Here is a 23002-nt window from a genome sequence, read left to right as displayed (position 1 = left end):
GCGCGCGCGGCGCCTCAGAGCGCGGACTCGGCTCGCCTCAGAGCCGCCAAACACCGCCGATCGCGGGATAATCGCTCTCGTCCGCTCAATAAACATCGCGGGTCAAACACAACACTATTTTTTTTATTCTAACAGTATTCTATATGTTTGTAATAATGATTTTTAAAAAATTATGAAGTACAATTTACCTCAGCGCTGCCTGCTTGCCACCATTGGAATGAATGGGATGGGAGGTGACTTGAGGGCGGATTGAGGAGTTTGTAGAGACGACGACGACGAGGAGAAGGGGAAGAGCAGGAGAAGAGGAGGAGAAGGGGAAGAGGAGGAGAAGGAGACGAGGAGGAGGTGGGGGGAGCACCGCCAGGAGAAAGACGCCGGCTGCTGTGGAGACGTCATTGGACCTCGCTTTGAGCAGAGACTTAAACCGGCCAACCTCACCCACCACCATTCCATCACAACACACACACGCAGTGGTTTCATTATTGTTGACGTCTTCATTTTACCATTCTGGGATTTAATCATTCGGGGTATATCTATCGACCAGCGTTTTGGTTTTCCTGTACAATACAGTATATGTATACTGTCGTGATTTACTGTATGCCGTACGCTGCGTTACAGTACACATTTACAACAATTAGTTTGTGTATCGTTTTAAGTAGTGAGTAATCAAACTACGTTATTCTAGGTTTCAACACAGTGTACAAATGCATTCCGTCTAATGTTGGTCTATAATATAGTGACGTGAAATTATACTGTAGCATTGCATATGCAATGCAGTAAAGACTACTGTACGCGCTTTGGACATACTGGAGGATTGTTAATTCATTATGGAGTGTAAACAGTTTTTGCTCACTTCTGTGTATATTGTAACACAACACTCTTAATAGTACTGTATGCAGTAATCAGACGAGTATATACTGTTACCAGCCGAGGCAGATACCTATATCTGCACATTGTATGCAGGAGAGAGAATGTGCAGTCTATATATCTTTACAATATACATAGACGGATTTATTTTAGTGGCCTCTACTGAATAAATCGCCCATTTGACACCGGGCTCTTGACAGGCAGTTCCTTCTCTTGTAACTGCGTGAATATTATCACGATTTAATGTTATCTGTTTACTAGGCTAGATAGAACGCGAAATGATAAAATACTTCGAAGGCTAATTCCGTGTATAGTGTATATTTTGTATTACTTTTGCTAATACAGAGCCCATTTGATGCAAGTCTTAGATCTATTAGTTTACTGTTCTTTACCTAAGTGGGATCTCATTGGTGGTGTGTAAGGGTTGTGTGTATATAATGTCTGAATATGTATTAGATTGGAGTAGCCGTTTCCAATAGAAATCCTATTGATACAAGACTTGCAAGAGCGTTCTCGTAACTAGTGTACATCTTTATTCGTTTACTATCCTTTACTTGTAGAGAGCCCATTCACATAAGTATTTTGAACGGGTGATAAGTGTATATATCTCATAGTTTATTCTCATTTACTAGGTGAGCGTAAATCGACACTAAGATATTGGAAGGGGGGAGACCTACCTACATATTTTACGAAGTAGAATACACCTCAGCATACACCCCCATCACAGTGCACGCATCATACTCATCACTTCAGCATCTCAGCAGCAGCCGCTGTCGCATCGAGCCACACCGAGAAGACATCCAGAGACACCGAGCCCGTCTTGCGAAGTGGCCGGGAGGACCATAGGCCCCGGCGCACCCCACCGATCGCACTCGACGGTGACCGTCATGGCGAAGAGCGGCGAGGACGCCAAGGAGAACCTGTCAAAGCTGCCCGACGAGGAGCTGCTGCGCTGGAGCAAGGAGGAGCTGGTGCGGCGCTTGCGCAAGTCCGAGGCCGACAAGATGTCGCTGATGATGGACCACGGCAACCTGATGAAGGAGGTGAACCGCCGCCTGCAGACTCACCTGCACGAGATCCGCGGCCTCAAGGACGTCAACCAGCGGCTGCAGGACGACGCGCAAGAGCTGCGCGACCTCTGCTGCTTTTTGGACGACGACCGGCAGAAGGCAAAGAAGCTGGCATGGGAGTGGCAGCGCTTCGGGCGCTACACAGCCGCCGTGCTGCGCAAGGAGGTGGCGGCGCAGCAGCGGCGCCTGCGCGAGCTGGAGGTGCGCCAGGACGCGCTCGTGCGCGAGAACTCCGACCTCAAGGAGCTCTGCCTCATGCTGGACGAGGAGCGTAACGGTGGCGCCGCAGGCAGCCGCGGCTCCGTGGGCAGCCAGACAAGCCTCACGGGCGCCACCGGCGCCGTCGCCCCCACGGGTGGCGTCGGTGCACCCGCCGGCGTAGTCGTCGCTGCGGCAGCGGCCGTGGCAGCGCCTTCGCCGGGCGCGGGGACCCCGGCTGGCGGGGCGATCGTGCGAGACGGAGGCGACGGCAGTAGCAGCAGCTCGTCCAGCAGCGGCAGCACCAGCAGCCCGGATCACCAGCACAAGGCGGCGGCGGCAGCGGCGGCGGTGGCGGCACAAGGAGGTGCCAACGCTGTTGCCCGGGAGGCTCAGCTGAGGGCGTCTGCAGAGGACCTTGTGGATGCTCAGCAGCAGCAGCAGCACCAGCAGCAGATCCGTGGGCTCGGCTACCCCAACGGAGTGAGCGGTACGAGAACCGCACCTCGTACGCGCCGGTAGCTTCGGAGCTTCCCAAACTCCAGCTCCCCTGCGTGCGGCCACGCGGTTGTCTCTCCCTCCAGAGTCTTACACGTGGAGGAAGATTTACCCCGTCCATAGGATGGGCTGCCATCTAGTCTACATTATAAAAAAAAAGATTTTCTCGTCTGTTGTGAGTCCGTCTGCCAGTCACAGCACTTGTAGGCGAGTGAAGGCTCATTCTGACCGGAAATAACCAGGGACCGATGGTATTGACACTGAGCTACGTGTGACCTAAGACCTTTCAACTTGATCAAAAAAGCTACGGATGAAAAATGTCATCCTATGGTAAACTTACATAGTTTTAGACATTTCCGAACTTTCTTCGTGTTCCTATGGGAATAGTTTCGTAAATTCTGAGTAATGTCACTCACTGACAATGTATGCAGCTTTGTTGGATCAACGGTTTTGAGGTCACTCGTGACCGGGTGGTCGAGGGAGGAGTGTAGTTTAGAAATATTTAAGGTTTCACCCCGTTCTGTGAGGGAGGGCTTATTCTTCATGATTTTGTAGATGACCCTTGCTATATGCGGTGCTGTGGCAGACTGCCTGACTCACAATCCAGAGTTCACAAGGTCAAAGTCAGGGGCCAATTGAGCCCATTGTTATCAAAATCGTCGTTGTCATCTCTCCAGGCTCAATAAGCAAGTGGGAGGTACCACTTTGTGGGAAGTCAACGGTGAGATTGGTCCCACCGTAGGGATGTGGATTCTTCATGGCTCGTTCAGGACTGTCAATGGCGATAAGTGTAAGCCGCCATTGCTCATTTGATCAGCAGGACGCTTCTATAGGAAACGACGAGTGTGTTGAGTGTGCACTGAGGTGCAGACTGGGATGTTGTAAAATATAAAGATAAATCTTAGCCCACATGTCACATCTCACTCATTGAACTCTCCACCCATGTTGAGGACTTGGTCTACCAGACTGACTCTCGTGCCTCATCGACACAGTGTTCAACCAACACACTGCAGGTCACGACAACTCACCTGCTCACCACACTGCAGGTCACAACAACACGCTCACCAAATTACCTACCACACTGCAGGTCACAACACTTCTCGCTCTGCTTCTTCCCTCGCACCGCTGCATTTGAGAATTTTCTCTCATTGTCTCTTATAACCTTGCTGAATTCAAGAAACGTGTTACTCTTATCTATCACATCTTTAATAGCGCGATCTGTCGCTGCCTGCTTGACATGTTGAGTATTTGGGCCTGAGCTAAGAAGCGGCATTCAAAAAAGTGGAGGTGTTGCTGCTGTCGACGTGGAGCAGTTCGAAGACGTGAGGGACTGGCATTTTGGAAGCTCCAGACATACATCAATCAACAGGTGGTCACTAGGGCCGGATTTTAATTCCTTGTCCCTCACACTAGAACAGACAAGACCACCCCTTCTCCTGACATGTAAATACACAAAACCCCAATCTATTGCGGTACACACTCCAATGAAGATAGTATTGTTTATATTGTTCATATTAAAAGGATAATATGAATAAACAGTCCTAATTTTGTTCAGAAAAAAATCTTTACTTTGTGGGACCTTATTCAGAGTTGTACCCTGGACAAATGTCATCTTCCCCCCTCCCCACCTCCCAAAAATCCGGCCCTGGTTTTCCCTTACACAAGAAGCTGTCACAACTGCACAAGCACCAGCACCTTCACCCTTCACTTTCGTTTCTCAACCAATTCTCTTACATGCAAGCGTGCGATGTGCGTGTGTGTAGTCTCACACTGAAAAATGCACAGGTGCGAGGTTTTTAAATCGATGGTACCCTATTTGAAAACTGCAGCCAATGTTGGTCGATAGATTTCTGTGAATACAAATGGGTGCTGCTGCCTTTGGCCCCCTGCACCAAAAACAAGATTGTTTTGCTTCCGTGTTTTTGTCTCTGGCAAGCGCTCTGCGTTGGGCGAGCAGCCTGCTGCATGAGTAGTGGTCTTTTTTGTTTGTTTTGTTTGTTGTTTTGGTATCAATAGCCAAGGCTGTTTGCCCTGACACCCATGTCTGTCTAGTGAAATAAGAGTAAATGCATTGCGTTGGGAGGAGGACGCCACCACCGCAGTGGTGTTGTAATGGTTAGTACTCTCGACTTGCAATCCAGAGGTTGCAGGTTTGATTCCATCTCCTGGCGCGGCAGTTTTGATCAAGTTCCTTAAAAATCCCCCCGGCTCCCACCTCTGTTCACCCGGCAGTATACATGGGAATGCCACAGTTAGATCACGTGTGGTCAGATAAAATGTGGGTGCTCCACCTTTTCCGAGATGTCTGGCCGGTGCGAAATAGTCGGACAAATACCCTCTAGATGGGAGCTCAGGACCTCCCTCGAGTGAAGGCCCTTTCACCAGCAGTGGTGGTGAGCAAGCAATCGCAGGGCTGCGCCTTTATCTGGTACGCGTTATATTTTTGCACCATAAGTGCACCGTAAGTGTCGTGGTATTTATCAATTCACACGTGATTATTTAAAATCGATTCTTTACGCTCGTGAAACATGCGTCGATATGCGCGTGCGAGAATCGATTATTAAGTATTTGTGTGTGATGTATGTAATCTGTTCCTGTAAACCCCTGTAATCACTGCAGACTCTGTTCACCATCGTGACAAAAAAATGATCGATTATTAAATTTAATTGGGACCCCTTCCACCCCCTCCAGATCTTTACTATTCATAGAATCAGAGTGTTTTTTTTTGTTTGAATTCTCACCACAAGCATTGTGGTTAATGCAGACATGATTCCTTGTAAAAGATTTCAGTTTGGTGTTACATCTTAACACCTGTTTTGTTGCCAGAAAAAAGGGGAAAACCCTATTATCAGATTCATAGAATTGCAAAGGTGGTGATGAGTCGCTGTCCACTGTTATGTTTGGGATGAATTCTTCTGTGGGCTGCTTTATGTTTTTGGCTTCAAGCTTCGATGTTCCATTATAATTGTTAAGAGTTCACTGTTAATTCCTGAGCCACACACAATGGTCAACTACCTAAGTCACCACTCGGATTCTTCACGTTTATTGTTAATACCCAACGTCGACAGAGTTTGACTCAGGTAGCATTGAAGATCGTTCAGGATGAATGTCATCACAGCGCCTGAGGTTTGCAGAGCCTGACTAAAGCATCTTAAGGCATCCCTTGGAAGATAAGTAGTCCATTAAAGTTGACACTTTCCTCTGTCATCGAGGCCACACCGAAGCACCCTTAGGAACATTGGGGTTCATTCTTCACCTCCGATTAGCACGGTTGGCTGCGTACGGTGCGAAATAACTTCACCATACACACATTCTGAATGCCCGAGGCTTGTAGAGCCAGATTAAGGTTATTGGAACTCAATGGTTAATGCCTGTTTCTCATTCAGCCAGACTAGAGCACCATTTCCTTTCTTGAGGGATCATTCCAAAGGCTCTGAGACCCCACACAGAGGCACTCCGCGTGATTCTTGAGGCGTTCCCAACGACTGCTGCTTGACAAGTCGAGACTTAAGGGTGCGTGGAGTTGGGTGCTAACGCTTGCATTTTCCGTGCCTTTGCTTTCTCCTTGCTCGTGACACCTCCGTGTTTTTTTTGCGCCGTCAACAATTAAGTTAAGTCGGTGCACGCGGCTGTATTCCAAAGTCTCCGCGGGTGGTGCAGTTATTATTATTCGCTTTCATCATTGGTCTTTCGTTTCATTGGAATTTGGAGAGCAGTCAATATTGTTGTGATCAGCTTTCTATTTCGCTTAGATTTGATTTATATTTGTGAGTGTAGTTTACGTGTATGCACAGCGCTTTGAGATGTACATCAATATGAAAGGCGCTTTTTCAAACGGAGGAGATGATTACTGTTATTACCACCTCGCCGTTAGGTTGCGGCGTGTGCTACCCACAGACGTCACACCCCCCTGTCTTGTCGTGCGGGCGTGAGCTTGTTTAGATGGGGGCCGAAACAAAAGTCTTGGGGGGAGGTGGCGGGGTGGCCACAACACAAGTCGGCGTTAGACAAACTTTAAACACATTTTCAACAAACGACAGAATGAGTATTGTACGGTCTGCTCCTGTCCAGCGTGTATCCTCCCGCTCGAGCTCTCACCGTCGCCATGTTTAGGATGGTCCAAATGTCTTGTGATCTCCCAATGAATCGAACCCGAACATTTTTTTGGGGGAAATTAATTACATTACACACACATTGGTATATAAAACAAATGTTAAGTTTTATAGAATTTAATGAGGTTTACAAGACATCTGAACCAACCTGTACAGGACGGAAGTCTGCTATGCCCAACGTGTATTGGCTTGATCACCGATACATTTTTTTTACCAGCCCCTGACACTGGGGTGGGGGGCTGTGTGTCGCACCCCTAGTGGGGCGAATGAGCCATTTCCCCCATGTCCATTACCTGAGTGCCGGCCCCTCGGAGCTCGGCATTAAATGAAGTGAGGCTGCTGTGTATGTATGTTGAACGTCTTTCGAACCGTATGTAGCAAACCGCGCTAATCGGAGGTGCCGGGGGGAGGTGACAAAAAACTAAACGCAAAAAGCAGCTCTAAGGAAATGAGTTTTCAACAAAGTCTCCGTTGAAGTAAACGGGGGCAAATGTTGGCCTTGAAGTAGGCATGTAACGAGAGGCGCATGCGGTTCTCACGCTTGGGGGCAGCTGAACAGATCGTACCCTGACGATCGATTGTTAAGTAACGATGCAAATTGAGGTGTGGCATCTGGAACTTCTGGAATTTCTTCTTCAGAGCAATGTTGTGGGTTCCTGGTTGGATATATATGGAGAGAGATCTGCATAATATTTCTCCTCTAGTTTGAAGATTCGATCTCTTATCACGTGTAATGGTTACATCCTTCTCTCCAAGGGCTTCAATTTGCTAATTATACCTTCGGGCTAATGGACAGACAATAAAACCGAGTCACGCAGAACATACGAAAGGGTACAAACCGTACTGAACGGGGATAGTGCAAGCCAGAACAAATGAAAGGGGCGGAACAAACCCCGATGGTATGAGACGGTACACTCCAGAGTGCAAACAAGATGCAAATTAAAGTGACGCGCGTGTGTATGTGTGTGTACGTGTGTGTGTGCTGGACAGGAATGCTGCCGCAGTGCAATGGTTAGCACACTGGGCTTGCAATGCAAAGGCCACCCCGTTCGATCTCCCGGCGTGGCGGTTGAGACAGTGACGCACGTATCTTGAATCTTCCCCCACCCACCTCTGTCTTCCAGCCAGAAGTATACATTGGTACTGTACACCACAGTCAATCGGTGGCTTGCATGTGGTGTGGTGAGGTAAAGTGTGGGGACTTCGACCTCTTTCAAGAATTTCGATTTAAAGCTTTCGTGACTGCAGGGATTCATCTTCTTGGTTCTTTCGGTAAAGTCACGTAGAAGGGAAGTAATAAAATAATACAAATAAAACGTAATAATTGTATTTTATTATGTTTTATTTTCATTATTTTATTACTTCCCTTTTACGTGACTTTACCGAAAGAACCAAGAAGACTCTTTCAAGAAGTTTAGTCAGTGTGGAAGAGTAGGCCAACAATGCTCTCTTAGGTGGTGGTTCCCCAACCTTTTTAGACATTCGGACCACTTTCAACCGTTATTTTTTTGACACACCACCACTCAGCAATGTTTTTATTTTAATAAGCCGACTAAATCGTCGTATCTGCCTCCATTCCACGGACCAATTCCAAAAGCCTTGCAGACCAGTGGTGAACCACAGGTTGGAAACTACATGATTGGTCTTCTGCCAGCAGTGGAGTGTAGCAAGATATTGCAGGGCTGCACTTGTACCTTGTTTTAATATACAAGACAGGAGACCAACATCAGAGGTTGGACGGCACAAATGAGGCAGTGGGAAAATGGCATTTTTAATATAAATATTTCATAAACTCAACTCTTGATGGACACGTGGTGTGCGCCCGTCCACTCCACTGTCAATCGTCGCCCTCTTTGCTCGGCAGCTCATGGCGACCTGCTGATGGTTTCCGCGCGCTCGGACAGCGAGATTCGAGCCACGCAGCTTTGGAGGTCAGCAGACCATCGGCCTGGAACTCGCTGCTTTGATATGGTTCGAGGCTCCTCACAGGCAGTTCACCAGTTCAGTAGAAAATGAAAGTCATAACTGTTCAATAGAGCTTACAGTGTATGAATATTGCACACACGTGATAACCTAGGTTTGTAAGGGTTGCGCGTTGATAAATATCATTACTCTTGAATCAATCCATGAGCACGAATTGTGACAATTCCTTGTGGCAATTCATCATTACATGCCTAGGATACAGTGTGTGCGAGTGTCGCGGAGCCACGCAGGAGAGCTACATCTTGCTCTGGGTGCTGCAGAGCAATCGTGCAAAATCACTCCTGCACTACTTTCCTTCCTCTCAACCTCCCCCTGGAATAACGCTGCACTGAACAAGGCGCTCTGTGGAAGACAGTGCAGTGCAAATGTCTGGCGTGCGTGAATTTGATTGTAATTTATTGAAAAGAAATTATCTACGCCAGACATGTTTTGCTGCATCTGTGATCATTTTTTTGCTTCATCTTGGTGTTGGTTATTGGAGTTCGGTGCGGGACAGTGGAGTAATTCTAAGTGTGAATTAATTGTCGGTTATGCGTAATGAAGCAGAGTGCGAACACAAACAAAAACTGTGAAGTCTCTTGTTAGAATTTTTTAGATATCTGGGAGAGCCTTTTTTTTGTTAGTCTAAGGAATATTTTTCAGAAGGGTCCAGCAATGTAATATTTGGTTAGTTCCATGTTGTATTGTCCGTAAAAATGGAAGGAACCGGAAACAGAGGAAGACCTGACAGAAAATGACTTGACGACATAAGAGATCGGTGCCAAAAAGATGTGGCACTACTTGAGCATATTGGCACAAGACAGTGGAAAGTGGAAACAGATGACGAAATGTGCAGTGGATACCGGTGGGATATCTGCCCATGGATCGTGAAGAGGATGACCTCAAGAGGTGTTTTGTATCATGTGTCATGAAAAACCAGATTAATAATAAATATAATTTACAGACATTTGTCAATTCACTTTGGCTACGCACACTGTGTTGGTGAGGCTGGGTTGTTTGACCATACTTCACCTCACTGGTTCGTGCGGCTTCGTGAAGGTAGTAGGGGAAGGCCCCAGGACCAGTTCATATATCACTTGCCACATGGTAGCCGTGGCTCGGGATGAAACTTTGGTTGCCGGGTTCATAGTTCCTGATGCCAACCACTGCACCACCGCTTGACCCCAGAATACCGAGAGAAAATTGGCCATAGATTCGAGGGTGGTTAATGTTCAAAGTTCCACACTTATGGGTTCATCGACCCTGTTGCTGTACTGTCATCTCCTGACGCCCTTTTGTGGCCCAGCAGTCAGGTTTGGGCAGGATTGGGAGTTTCACGCATATCTCTACCGCGTACTTGAGCCACCAATCACACCCGCCCATTCCCTTAACGGCAACCCACATCCTAGGTGTGGTCCTGAGCAGTGGCGTGCCCACTGTGTGAGTTGGCAGTGTCACTGCACTGGGGCCTATGGCCCGGAGGAGACCCAGGTGCTGGGCTATGATGAAGGGGGGGTAGGCGTGAAATTGGACAGGGGGTGCCCCAATTTTATTTCTGGTGCCAGGGCCCATGCCAAACGCATTACTCGACTGGTCCTATCATACATGATAGATGGAAAAATAAATCTAGATTGAAATCTCATTTCTTTAAAACTGGTTCTTGTGTTTAGTTTGTTGTCCTTCACCCGCACCCTCCGCTTAGCGTGGTTGGCTACGTACGGTGCGAAAGAAGTCCAACGTACATATATCCATACATTTCTGAGGTTTTTATTTGTTGCCATGTGACGGCTGAGGGGAAGCCAAGAGGGCCATGGCTGAATACGGTGCGCGTGTGTACGCACGCACACACACGTACATACGGTACTCGCTCAATGCCGTGCGCGTTCACTTGTAGACGTGGAAGCGTGTAAATATAGTAAAACAATGGGTTTTTCTAAACACTAAACTAACTTTCTATTTTACCACGTAAGACCCACTGAGCTGTATGTATAACTCTTTTCAGAAGCGACTTGGCCACAAATTATATCTCAATGAAGCGGCCTATCATGTGGAAATTTTAAAGCAGCCAAATACTCGTGTGATGTTGATTCTAAATGTGGAGGAAAAAAACTAAAACTGGAGGACCTGGAGAAAAATCCACACGACCACAGGGGGAGAGAACATACAAACTCCAAATATACAGGCGTCAGGGTCGGGATCGAACCCACGACCTCTATACCAGGCGAGGTAGTTCACATCTCTCCACCGTGGCGCCACCCTCTGCTGACAACGCAGACCCGCAGCAGCCTATAGCAACCTGTTTCACACACGGTGATCCCCCATCTGTCGAGATCGGGCACTCTCCTTGTGATTTGGTCAAAGGTGGTGTTCCAACGGCTACGCATGCATGCCTTAATGTACGAGGTGTGCGTGTGTTTATGTTGGACTTTGTCACTGGTGGACGTGCTTGAAATTCCTCACCTTGTTTTTACTGTGTACACTCCACGTAAATCACCGAGGCCATTCCTGCATGTGCTTTCAATGTAGCTTTGTGTTGAATATTAATACAAAAAAGTTTCATTTCGACGTCCCGTACACCTGCAGCATGAAAGTCGTTCATTCAGCCCTTAATAAGCATTCATTGTTTTCATTACGATTTGGCGGCGAGGTTAATCTTTCTCCCGGCGAGGAACGCGTGTTTTGCTGCTGCTGTGGCCACCATTATGCACTATTATCCAGTACACACAATACCACCATGTGTTTTGGTGGTTGGGCCTGGGTACGATTCCTGACTTGGCTACCTTACCATTGTGTAGTTTGTACGCTCTCCCCCTGTTCTGTCCTCCGGTTTTCATAGCTAAAAAAAAACATACGTTGTATGGGCCGCAACGGTGACGCGATATTAACTACCTCGCATGGTATGCAGGAGGTCATGGGTTCGATCCCGACCATGATACTTCAATATATGGAGTTTGTGTGTCTGTCCCCTTGGTTGCGTGGATTTGTCTCCGGGTCTTCTGGTTTTTCTTTCCACATGTAATCAGCATCATGTGTTAAGAATATTTGGCTGTTATACATTTACACATGATAAGCCACTTCGTTGAGCTATCATTTGTGGCCAGGGAACTTGAAAAAGAGCTACATATCTCAGTGGGCCTTACCTACTAAAATAAAAAAAATAGTTTTAATTGATTTTTTACTTACATTGACTAAATATCCCAATGCCGGAAAATGTCCTGCAAATTGTTCAGTTGCGATTACATATTGCAACATTGCCCCTGGCTGCAAAGACTCGGCAGGAACCTCTTGAAAGAACCTTAAGACTCAGCGAGGCTTTACTCGGTAAACGTGCGTAGCAGTAATTATGAAGCGCCACACAGTGTAATGCAACGGCCCCCTGCAGAGATATTTAATCATCTCGATCTTATATAATAAGACGCTTGTTTGTAACGCTGGCCGGGTGGGGATTGGGGGGGCTTTATGACGCCACGCTAGTGAGGTGGAGGGGAGGGGCTGATGACCTGATAGACACTGGGCTGTTGTGGAAGAGCAGTCTCGATGTCACGCAAGATTTGGGGTGATAGGAGGTGGGGGCTGTTCATGACATCACGGGACGTAGAAGGTTGTGAGGAGCCAGGAGGAGTGATGACGTCACGCGACACTGGTGAGTTGCAGCAGAGGGATGATGAGGTCACGCTAAATTGGGGTGCGTTGGTGAGAAGGTTGACGTCACGCGAGATGGGTGAGGTGGACGACAGAATTATGACGTCAAGGGAGTGGTGAGGGGGGGTTATAACATCATGCGACATTTGTGAGGTCCAGGAGAGGCAGTGGTGATAAAACGTACAAATTCGCCATCCTTTTACCACAAGTTCCGCGGGTTCCTGCTCGGGGCATCATGCTGGTGTTATGATTGCGTGTTCTAGCCTTAACCTCTGGGTAGATGACTCAACAGACCAATGTAGAAAAATATATGCTCCTATCAGTAAATGCGTTGGTGATTTTGGGGATATTTTTTTTTCCCAGCACTGCAGCAATTGTCGAGTTATTCATGGTCCCTGTCGGTATGAGCCAATTTCAAGTCACTGCTGGACGAAGGCCTCCCCAGGCACGCAGATTGGTCATGCCCCAATCCATCTCGCTTCTGCAGATGAACAGCGATCACCTCCGTTCATTAATTGACCAAATTAATTAAGAGAATTTCCCACACCGGAGCTCAAAAGGACCCACCTCTGTGTCCCAGCCCTGCCTGGCAAGGCACTCCCTGGTGGGCAGGGCCACTAGCCGAGTCCCTGCTATCTCACCGTGCCCTACGGACATGCTGCTTCCTGCACTCCGAGCGAGAGATGGCGACCGTTAGTTTCGCAAATTGGCGATAAACGCACCTCCGATTCACACGGTTGGCTACGTACGGTGAGAAACACGTTCAACATATTCTTTGGGTCTTTCGGTAAAGTCACGTAGATAGGTACAAATGTATACAAATAATAAACATTAAATAAACAAAAAACTACGACGTTCGATCACACCACAAGCGATCGTCAGGACGTAGTTTTTTGTTTATTTTATATTTATTATTTGTATACATTTGTATTTATCTACGTGACTTTACCGAAAGACCCAAAGAATAAGAATTGCTGCAGTCACGAAAGCTATAAGTCAAGTCCAACATGCATAATACTCCCCAGAACAAACGCATGTTGGAAAGCGTTACGGACACATGCGTGTGCGTGATTCTTCTTACTTGGTTCGTCTTGTTTGTACAGTTTTGTCCTTTCCATGAGCCTCCATGGAAAATCGGTTTCCCATCGTCACAAATCATAAATAATCGATTCGCATGCAATCCGTTTGTTGCACGTATTGTGAGCCTCGGTATAATGAATGCTAGTCGGTGAATCAATGCTGCCGTGGGTGTAACGTTCGCACGCTGGACTTGAAATCCGGAGGCCACTGGTTCGAATTGATATTCAGGCGCGGCAGTCAGTGACAGTGATCACGTTATTTATTCCCTCACCCAGCCGCGGTCCATCAAGTTGTATAAATGGGTACACCACAGTCGCATCGGCAGGTCATGTGGCGCGGTCTAAGTGTGATACTCCAAGAGCCAGTTTGGAAATGTAGGCCAACATATCCGCTGGAGGGGCTGACTCGCAGTGGCATGAGCAAGTAATTACAGGGCTGTACTTTTACTATACTAAACTATAAACTTTTTTATTTTACCAGCTAAGGCTCACTGAGCTGTGAAGCTCTTTTTCAGAAATGACCTGGCTATCACAAATGATGGCGCAACAAAGTGGCTTATCGTGTCAAAATTTATAGCAGCCAAAATACTCGAATAGCATGTTGATTCTAAATGTGGAGGGGAAAATCGGAGGACCCCGAGAAAAATCCACGCCACCACGGGGAGAACATGCAAGACTCCAAATATACAACAGGCGTCAGGGTCGTGATCAAACCCACGACCTGTATACCAGGCGAGGTAGTTAACATCTCGCCATCGTGGTGCTCCTTTACCATTCCAGCCTCCCGCTGGTGCAAGCGATTTCCACACGACCTTGTTCATTCCAAGCTGTCTGTTCGCACGCCCCCGTGATCGATGCCCAGAGACGTTGCGGTTGCTGTGCTGCACTTATAGACGAGTCGCGTGAGCACTGAAGCCCTCCTCCACCTCCCACTAAACACTCGGACTTTCTAAAGATTAAATACCACCCTTGCTTTCGTTTCCACACCCTCATCTGCCCCACCGTCACGGGGAAGTTCACGATAAAAAAACACACCGGGGGCATCCAAGAGGCAACTGTCCGTAGCCACGTGTTTGCGTGAGACTGTTGTGCTGCTATTATTATTATTAACGTTTCTGTATTTTTGTTGTTATTTTTATTAATTACTCAAGTCCTGCATTGGGATGTTTGGCCATTTTTTTGGCCAATTTAAAGAAAGCAGTGGTTTGATTCTTGTGGGAGATAACCGGGGTGCCCGGAGAAACCCCGCTATTTATTTCGCCCAGTGACCAAAGTAGAAGTAAGAAAAAGGTTGCACATAGAAGGCCTAATGCAGGCAGTGATGAGAAGGAAACTGACACTGTTTGGACACATGTAGGATGGACAACAACAGGAAAATAAAAAAATGTGTTGTTCGTAAAAATATGAGACCTAACAGAGAATGTTTTGACGACGCCGCCGCCAGAAGAGATTGGTGCCAGGAAGATGTTGCACTACTTGAGCATATTGGCGCAGGAGACAGAGGAATGTGGACACCTCGCTCTGCCCATGGAATCGTGGTGATGATGATGATGGAAAATTATCCCCCACTGCTGCTCGTGTACCCCTATCCAATGAACTCTTTTAATCTAAAAAATTAGCGGTTGTAAAAACCATCGCACGCTCGGCTTCACAGGTTCACGCCACCTCGTGCCTCGCGTAAGGGTGCCACCGTGGCGAGACGTGAACCACCTCACCTGGTATACAGAAGGTCTTCGATTCCGACCCTGACGCCTGTTGTATATTTAGACTTTGCATGTCTCTCTCCCCGTGGTCGTGTGAATTGTTACTCCAGATCCTTCTGTTTTCCCTCCATTTATAATCAATGTGCATTTAGAGTATTTGAATGCTCGTAATTTCCACATGACAAGCCACTTCGTTGAGCAATCGTTTGTGATAACCAGGTCACTTAATGGCGATGGTTTGGGAAGGCCTTTATCCAACAAAGAAAAATCACGGCTGATGATCATGATTTGAATGCAGTCAGCCAATCAGAATCCCTGCAGCTTCTGTGGATTTGAGGTTGAGTTTGTTTCCTGGCTATAACATCAGTGGCGAATAGTTTAGTTAAAATAGAATGCCTGCTCGTGTTGACCTATCCCTTAGAGGTAGCAGGCCTTGGTTCAGTGTTTAGACGCCCCACCTGATAAAACACGCCTTGTGATCTTGTCACACCATCCATCCCCCCCTCCCAGCTACAGCGATAAAGTTGCCTCCGTGGTTTTGGCACGCAGACCCCGACTTGGCCGTGCACGCCAGTATGAAAAAGATCCTGGCGTGGGCGGACAGGTCTGAATGTTATTTGAAATATGTTATCTCCCTCTTGTGCGCTCTGGTTAGAATGGGGCGGTGACATGCCCCAGCGGAGGCGCGTTTGCCGCTTTCCAATCAGGCCGCCCCGCCCCGCTTACTACTGCAGGTGTATTCACCAGGGAAACCTCTTGGCTTGAACTTCACTTTTCCAATCATTTTCCACTCCAGACCAATGAAAGCCATTTATGCACGGAAACATATATGACGGGGTTTTTGTTTTAACTATGACCATTGCCCACAACTAAATCGTCTGGAATGCACCCAGATCTCGTCGTATCTCAGATGCCAAGCCGGTTTGAGCCTGGCTAGTGCTTTCACGTGTACCCACAATTCCCACAAACAGGATGCTGCGGCACCCAATTGTGGGCAGCAGAGGGCAGTGCAGAACATTCCATTGTTGTACTGTGCTGTGTGCTTCTATGCTCCCGTGCTTCCACGTCTTACTCCCTGCATTCACCGACTCGCACTGACCAGCGTGGTGAAGTATTTTGTGGTCAAATAACCCCTGAAACGTGCACGGTATGAGAAAGCCTTTGTCTCGTAGTGCATTTCTTTAACAAAAAGGTTTGTTAATTATTTTTAAAACAAATTATATGTTTCAAAACATCACTCTGTGGGTGACTATGTAGTCCAACGATTTGGAGGCACGGGTTGACGGATCACGTGGAGATCTGTGAAACTCAAGAGAGATGGCCGGTAATGCAAGTAGGTTCGTGAGTCTATCTGTGCGGAGCATGTGCAGCTGTATCCACTGAGACCAACCTTTCTCATTGGTGCATTGGGTCACCGCCTGTTGAGTTACAGAAAAAATTGGACCTCTGATGGGAAAAAGAATCGCGCACAATACCAACAAAACGGGGGGGAACTTCATGTACATGCATTGTCTTGAGTGGTGGATTTTTACTCGGACTATAAAAACCGTGGCTTTTAATATCCCAGGAAGATTGCATATTTCCCAGGACGGCTTGCTTCCTCCCCAAGAGGATGGTTCCTGGGAAAACCAGATAATCATGTAGCGTCGTCGTGAAGGATATAAGTAATAAAATAAATAAGCAGATGATGCTCTGCCTTCACATGCTCCTCCATATAATAAATATGTGAGTGTTATTGTACAGATCCCATCAGCCGCACGGCCTTCTGGGAGCGCATAATTTCAGCAGCATTGGATCAACACCAGCAAACTCTGCGCCGGTTTCGACATTAAGTGACGCATCAGCATAGTCAGGCTTGTTTGAACCAAAGTTGGTGAACTGCCAGATGTTTATAGGCAAGGACACTCCCTGTTACATAGGGGTCTTTGTTCTATGGAAAACTATACCTGCAATACCCAACAAAAAAATAATCATTCGTGTCATTGAGAATATAACAAAATTGAAAAGCAGGCAACACTCCATGAATCTGTCCCACCACGTAAATAAATGTATAACCAGCTGAGAGGGCAACCAAACCTGTTGGCCAAAGTCGACCGCGGTGGTGAGGTGTTAAATCTCTCGCCGTGTATGCAGGATGTCTGGGTTCGATCCCGACCCTGACGCCTGCTGCTGTATATTTGGAGTTTGTATGTTCTCCCCCTGGTAACATGGACTTTTCTCTGGGTCCTCCGGTTTTCCCCTCCAGATTTAGAAACGTGTGTGAAGGGTATTTGGCTGCTAGAAATGTCCACCCGATGATAAGCAAGTTACTTCGTTGAGCTATCATTTGTGGCCAGGTCGCTTCTTAAAAAGACCCATATAACGACGCAGTGGGCCTTACCTGGTAAAAAAAATAAAAAAAAGTATATAGTTTAGTTTAGACCTGTAAGGTGTGTTCCAAACCAGCGCGCGGGGCCGCGCGGATTTGCGTTCGCGAAGTGAGAGGAATGCTTGGCCGCTCCACCGCCAGGCTCGCTCGGGCCAGGCGAGGCGGGTCGCAGCCTGCCCCCCCCGCCGCCGCCGAGCATTCCTATCACGGCGTGCCAAGGCACCACGCCCCCCCCCTGCGTGGGCGGTGGGGAGCGGTGGGGAGCGGTGACATGGCCCCGGTGGTGGCCACTTTCGCCGCTTTTGACTTCGAAGGCGGACAGGCCTCCCCTGGTGATTACAGTCTGTTCTGTAACATCACGTGTTTTCATAACACGAATTGGGCATAACGCGATGAATGTAGTAGGGAACACATTTTTTCATAACGCGGATGTGAATTGGATATGACGCGATCAAGCGACGGAACAATGGGCGGTCGTACGGCTGCCTCTGCGCGGGATAAGGACAACAAACTAAACACTAAACGCAGTTTTAAGCAAAGCAGTTGGAAATAAATCAGTTTTCAATCTAGATTATTTAAAAGTGCAAAGCTCCAATGGCTTCTTAATATCGGAAGGAACCGCATTCCAGACGGCCGCAGAAGCGCATCTGAACACGCCACGATGCATTGGCCACCTTTTTTCGATTGGCCATCGCTGCAAGTGCAGACTGGTGGTGGAGGATTGGGGGTGGCAGTGAGCTTGTGTGTGCACCTGTGTATATATGTGTGCGCGCACACGGAATGTAGCGGGGCCTGTTTGGTTGGACCTGGTCACCGCAACCTCTCACGCTTGCCTCGAAGACGGCGAAGATGAGGGGTGCCATGTGGGGGGGGGGGGGGCAGGCGTTTAGCCCTGAGGTGGTCGCGACAAAGTCTCGCGCAGAATGCGCTGGGTGCTCTGCTCCAACTCGACTCCAGTGCCCCGTGGGGGTGGGGGAGCGACGGCTGCCAAAACGCAGCGGTGCGTGCGTTGCGTTCAGAATGTCTCGTAACCGTGCGGCACGCATCCACGCATCCACGTGCACCATTGCTGCCCTGAAATTGTGCACCCCATCGTCGGACGAGACATCGGAAAAAAGCGGTGCTCGTTTTTTATCGGCCGCGGATGAGTGAAGATGATGGGCTGAGTTGACAACCCCCTCTCACCCCACACCGTCACTAACCTGGACTTGAACTCATACCGTCCGATTTTCAGTCAAGCCGTGTCTGACCACGTTGACAAGTGCACGTCCAGACTTTTTGTCAATCCACTGCTGGATGCGAGCCTCCTCCCACACCGGTGCAGGTTTGCGTCAGGAATCTCACCGTACTTTACCGCGTTGGTCAGTGCTCGTTGGTGAAGGTGGGAAACATGGACGTTGTAGCATAGATGTATAGCACAACCATGGATTTTGCCGCACTACCCTCTGCTGATAGTACCACAGCCGCCTAGAGCATCTGCTTGGTGCGTGACTGTAGTCCGGCCATGCACTATCCAGGCTCAAAGCTGACTTGGCTTTGGAAATCTGCCGAGATCGGGCACATTCCGGGTGATTTCGTGATAGATGAAATAACGTTGCCAAACATTTTGTATATGACGTGTATCTGATGTAGCAGAGAGACACAGATTCTCTCAGGGTAGGTGATGTTAGTGAATACCTGTTAAGGCCGGCACAGCGCAGAAATTGCTGGTTTGACCAGCACCCCACCGTTTGTCTCGCTGTTGTTGATGTTTACACACCGCACCGGGTTCTCATTTTAAACTGAGTCGACCTAGGAGAGTCGAACACAAGTTTGCTTACGTATGTATGTTGAACATCCTTTGCACCATACGTAACCAACCATACTAATCGGAGGTGTGGGGGAAGGACAACAAACAGAACACAAAAGGCAGTTCTAAGTACATGAGTTTTCATTCTAAATTTAAAAGTGCATAGTTCCAGTGGCTTCCTAATATCAGAAGAGCTTTCCAGAAGCTCATCTCATGGCGCGCGATGCAGTGACCGTCTGTGTTCGATGAGAAGCCAAATATTACCTCGCCTGGACGTGGTCCAAATCCTGTCGTGTGCCACCAGTGATCATTGTGACAGAGGCCCCCCCAACTGTTCCAGCATCGGATTTAACCAGCTGTTGTTCAAGGCCGTGACTGGAACAACAACCGACATTCGCCACTAACTGGCGGTTGACGTCACCACGACGCTTGTGACTGGAACAACAACAACAACAACAACCGACATTCGCCACTAAGTGGCGGTTGACGTCACCACGACGCTTGTGACTGGAACCCACACACACACACGGTTTCTTAATTGTTTTTGTAATTACAATCGATTCCTGCACTCCACGGTTCGTGATTTGAATCGTGCTCGTGAGAATTGATGATTTGATTCACGTGCGTTGAACCTGATCTGGTTTATTAAAATTATTCGGGCACAATGGATTGCACATCCTGCAACGTTGATGGTAAACAAATAATAACATTGATTGGTGATTGTGAACCGTGACCGTCGTAAACGCCGGCGGCACAATTTTAGCCGGTGGTGGAATTCTAGAAAAAAATGGCTAAAGTCAAAACCTTTGTGTTTTTATTTAAAGTCACAGAGTGGAAAGAAAATCCGCTTTCTTTGCCTCTGAGCTGAGAACCAGCACTCTGGTGGCCTGCCATCAGAACCCTGCCATCCCAACGCTGCCATCAGAACCCTGCCATCCCAACCCTGCCATCAGAACCCTGCCATCCCAACCCTGCCATCAGAACCCTGCCATCCCAACCCTGCCATCAGAACCCTGCCATCCCAACCCTGCCATCAGAACCCTGCCATCAGAACGCTGCCATCAGAACCCTGCCATCCCAACGCTGCCATCAGAACCCTGCCATCAGAACCCTGCCATCAGAACCCTGCCATCAGAACCCTGCCATCAGAACGCTGCCATCAGAACCCTGCCATCCCAACGCTGCCATCCCAACGCTGCCATCAGAACCCTGCCATCAGAACCCTGCCATCAGAACCCTGCCATCAGAACCCTGCCATCCCAACCCTGCCATCCCAACCCTGCCATCAGAACCCTGCCATCCCAATCCTGCCATCAGAACCCTGCCATCAGAACCCTGCCATCAGAACCCTGCCATCAGAACCCTGCCATCAGAACCCTGCCATCAGAACCCTGCCATCAGAACGCTGCCATCAGAACCCTGCCATCAGAACCCTGCCATCCCAACGCTGCCATCAGAACCCTGCCATCCAACGCTACCCTCGCCCTTTTGCCGTGCACTCGAGTGTGAGGCGACCTCGTCACGGGGTTCCGCGACCGTGTGTGGCGCCTCCTCGCCACTAACAACAGGAATCCAGGCGACCCTTTGCCATCGATCCACTGCTGGATGATGGCCACCCTCATGCCTTTTAAAGTTCTTATTGGTTTATTATTTGTGTTACTCTCGTTTTCCCAGGAAGCTGTCACTGAGTCTCAAGATTCTTTTCAGGAGGGTTCCGCCACATTTTCACAGTCGGGCGCGATGTTGCTTTTTCATCAGTGGGATGTTTGGCCAATAGCAGCTGCATTTCACGTGGGTTTTTTTTTTGCTATAGAAGGAAACCAGAGAACCGGGAAGAAACCTGTGCAGAACAGGGGGTAGAACATACCAACCGGACACAGAAAGGTACCTAATTTGGGAATAGAACCCAGGCTCATGTTGCTGTGAGGCGTGTTAGTGTTACCATTGTGCCACCCCACCGCAGCCCAGCCTTGTCGATAATCGCAATTGCTTGGCCATGCGGCCATGCATCAGGATCCTGGTCAGTGCGGGCAGGTGAAGGTCGGGGGCTGGTTATTGCCAAGACTCGTTTGGACCTATCATGCGCCACTGATGTCAGAGCCAGGAATCAGACTCAACCACAAGGCCACAGAAGCTGATTGGCTTATTTAATGCAAATAATTCCATCAGTCGTGGTTTCTCCCTGCTGGAAGATGAAGGCCTTCCAAAGTTATCACAATTTAAAGTGTATTTTTACCACTGAGCTATATAGCTCGTTTTAAGAAGTGACCTCGGTATTACAAATGACAGCTCAACGAAGTGCAGGCGTCAGGGTCGGGGTTGAACCCACGGCCTCCTGCATACCAGGCGAGGTAGTTAACGTCTCGCTAATGCTAATGTTCACAGTCCTCAGATGGCATGAGGAACGAAACGTAGTAAGGGAGTCGGAGAGTAGGCGGGCTTGACTAAATGGTGTCACTGGAAGGGATGGTGACGAGCGTTAGAAACGCTTGGATCAGAACTTCCGTCGGTTGTGGACAGTCGGTGGGTTTTACTAAATGGTGTCACTCGAAGGGATGGTGACGAGCGTTAGAATCTGATGACGGAGTGGCAGCCAAAGGGCGGAACATGCCAGCGAGGACCTCCACCGTGGAGACGGAGCGACAAGATCAGCTCGCGTGCAGCAGCGAGATGGACAGTGGCATCGCAAGACCACGAGCCCGTGGCGAGGGCTTGAGGAAGCCTTCATCCAGCAGTGGGACTGATCATGGCTGATTATGGTGATTGGTCAAACTGCTCAATGTAGGACCCTACTGAAAAAAAATGTCTGCTTTCATCTCACGAATAATAGATGCTTTTGGCAAATTTATCTCAACAATCCGTCTCGCGCTTGCACGTGAGCCGATTTCGTTGCTCCATTTCCGCCTTTGAGGCCCTCTCGGCCGCGTTCCCTCCTTTGACTGCCACTCGGTTGTTTTCCCGCCCACCGGCCGTCTCGTCACGACGCGTCCTGCCCCAGCCCATTCACTTTTCTTAAAGAGTTTGAATGTTGACTTTTAACCTTCCTGTGTCTAAACCGCGTGTTCCTCTGTGCCTGACAGTGTAATTTCGAGCACGCACCTCCCCCACGCTTTTTTGCCATGGTGGCGAGATGTTAACTACCTCGTCTGTTATACAGGAGGCCGTGGGTTCGATCCCGACCCTGATGCCTATATATTGCAGTTTGCATTTCTCTCTCTCTCCCCTTGGTCGCGTGCATTTTGCTCTGGTTTTTCCCTCAACATTTTCAAACTTGCATTTAGAGTATTTGACTGCTATACATTTCCACACGATAAGCCACCTCCTTGAGCTATCATTTGTGGCCAGGGCGCTTCTGAAAAAGACCCATATAGCTCAGTTGGCCCTACCTGGTAAAATAAAAAAATATTTTAATAGTTTAACTTATGGATATGAATTAAAAACATGGACATTTTTATTGCAGTAAGTTGCTGCAGATGCTTAATCAGTTAACGAATTCGCCGCTTGGTGCGTAGTCTCACAGCTGCAATCTACTGGGGGTGTATTCACCACGATTTGCAAGGCCGTCGTGTGTCGTGGCATAAAACTTGCCAACATGCCACTATAATGAGCCAAGAATGTGTCCTGCACGTGACGTCACTCCACATGAGCCCCCCCCACCCCGTGTGACGTAACTCCACGTGAGGCCCCCCGCCCTCATTAATATTCATGAGTGGG

At 48.4% G+C, this 23002-nt stretch overlaps 1 protein-coding gene across 3 annotated transcripts in view; it reads left to right on the top strand.

Annotated features, from left to right (window-relative positions):
• Nucleotides 1–23002, top strand: part of LOC133356306 (coiled-coil domain-containing protein 85C-A-like) — a 75709-nt gene continuing 52707 nt past the window's right edge. For all 3 annotated transcript variants that reach the window (XM_061573757.1, XM_061573755.1, XM_061573756.1), the window contains exon 1: nt 1–2625. In XM_061573757.1, the coding sequence (XP_061429741.1) occupies nt 1755–2625 (871 nt within the window). In that variant the 5' untranslated portion in view covers nt 1–1754. The remainder of the gene's footprint in view (nt 2626–23002) is intronic.

This window comes from Lethenteron reissneri, chromosome 53 (assembly GCF_015708825.2).
Source record: "Lethenteron reissneri isolate LAM-NWPU_2019-01 chromosome 53, ASM1570882v1, whole genome shotgun sequence".
Classification (NCBI taxonomy): Eukaryota; Metazoa; Chordata; class Hyperoartia; order Petromyzontiformes; family Petromyzontidae; genus Lethenteron; species Lethenteron reissneri.
The sequence above is the reverse complement of the archived record's forward strand: the minus strand, read 5'-3'. Positions and strand labels throughout refer to the sequence as shown.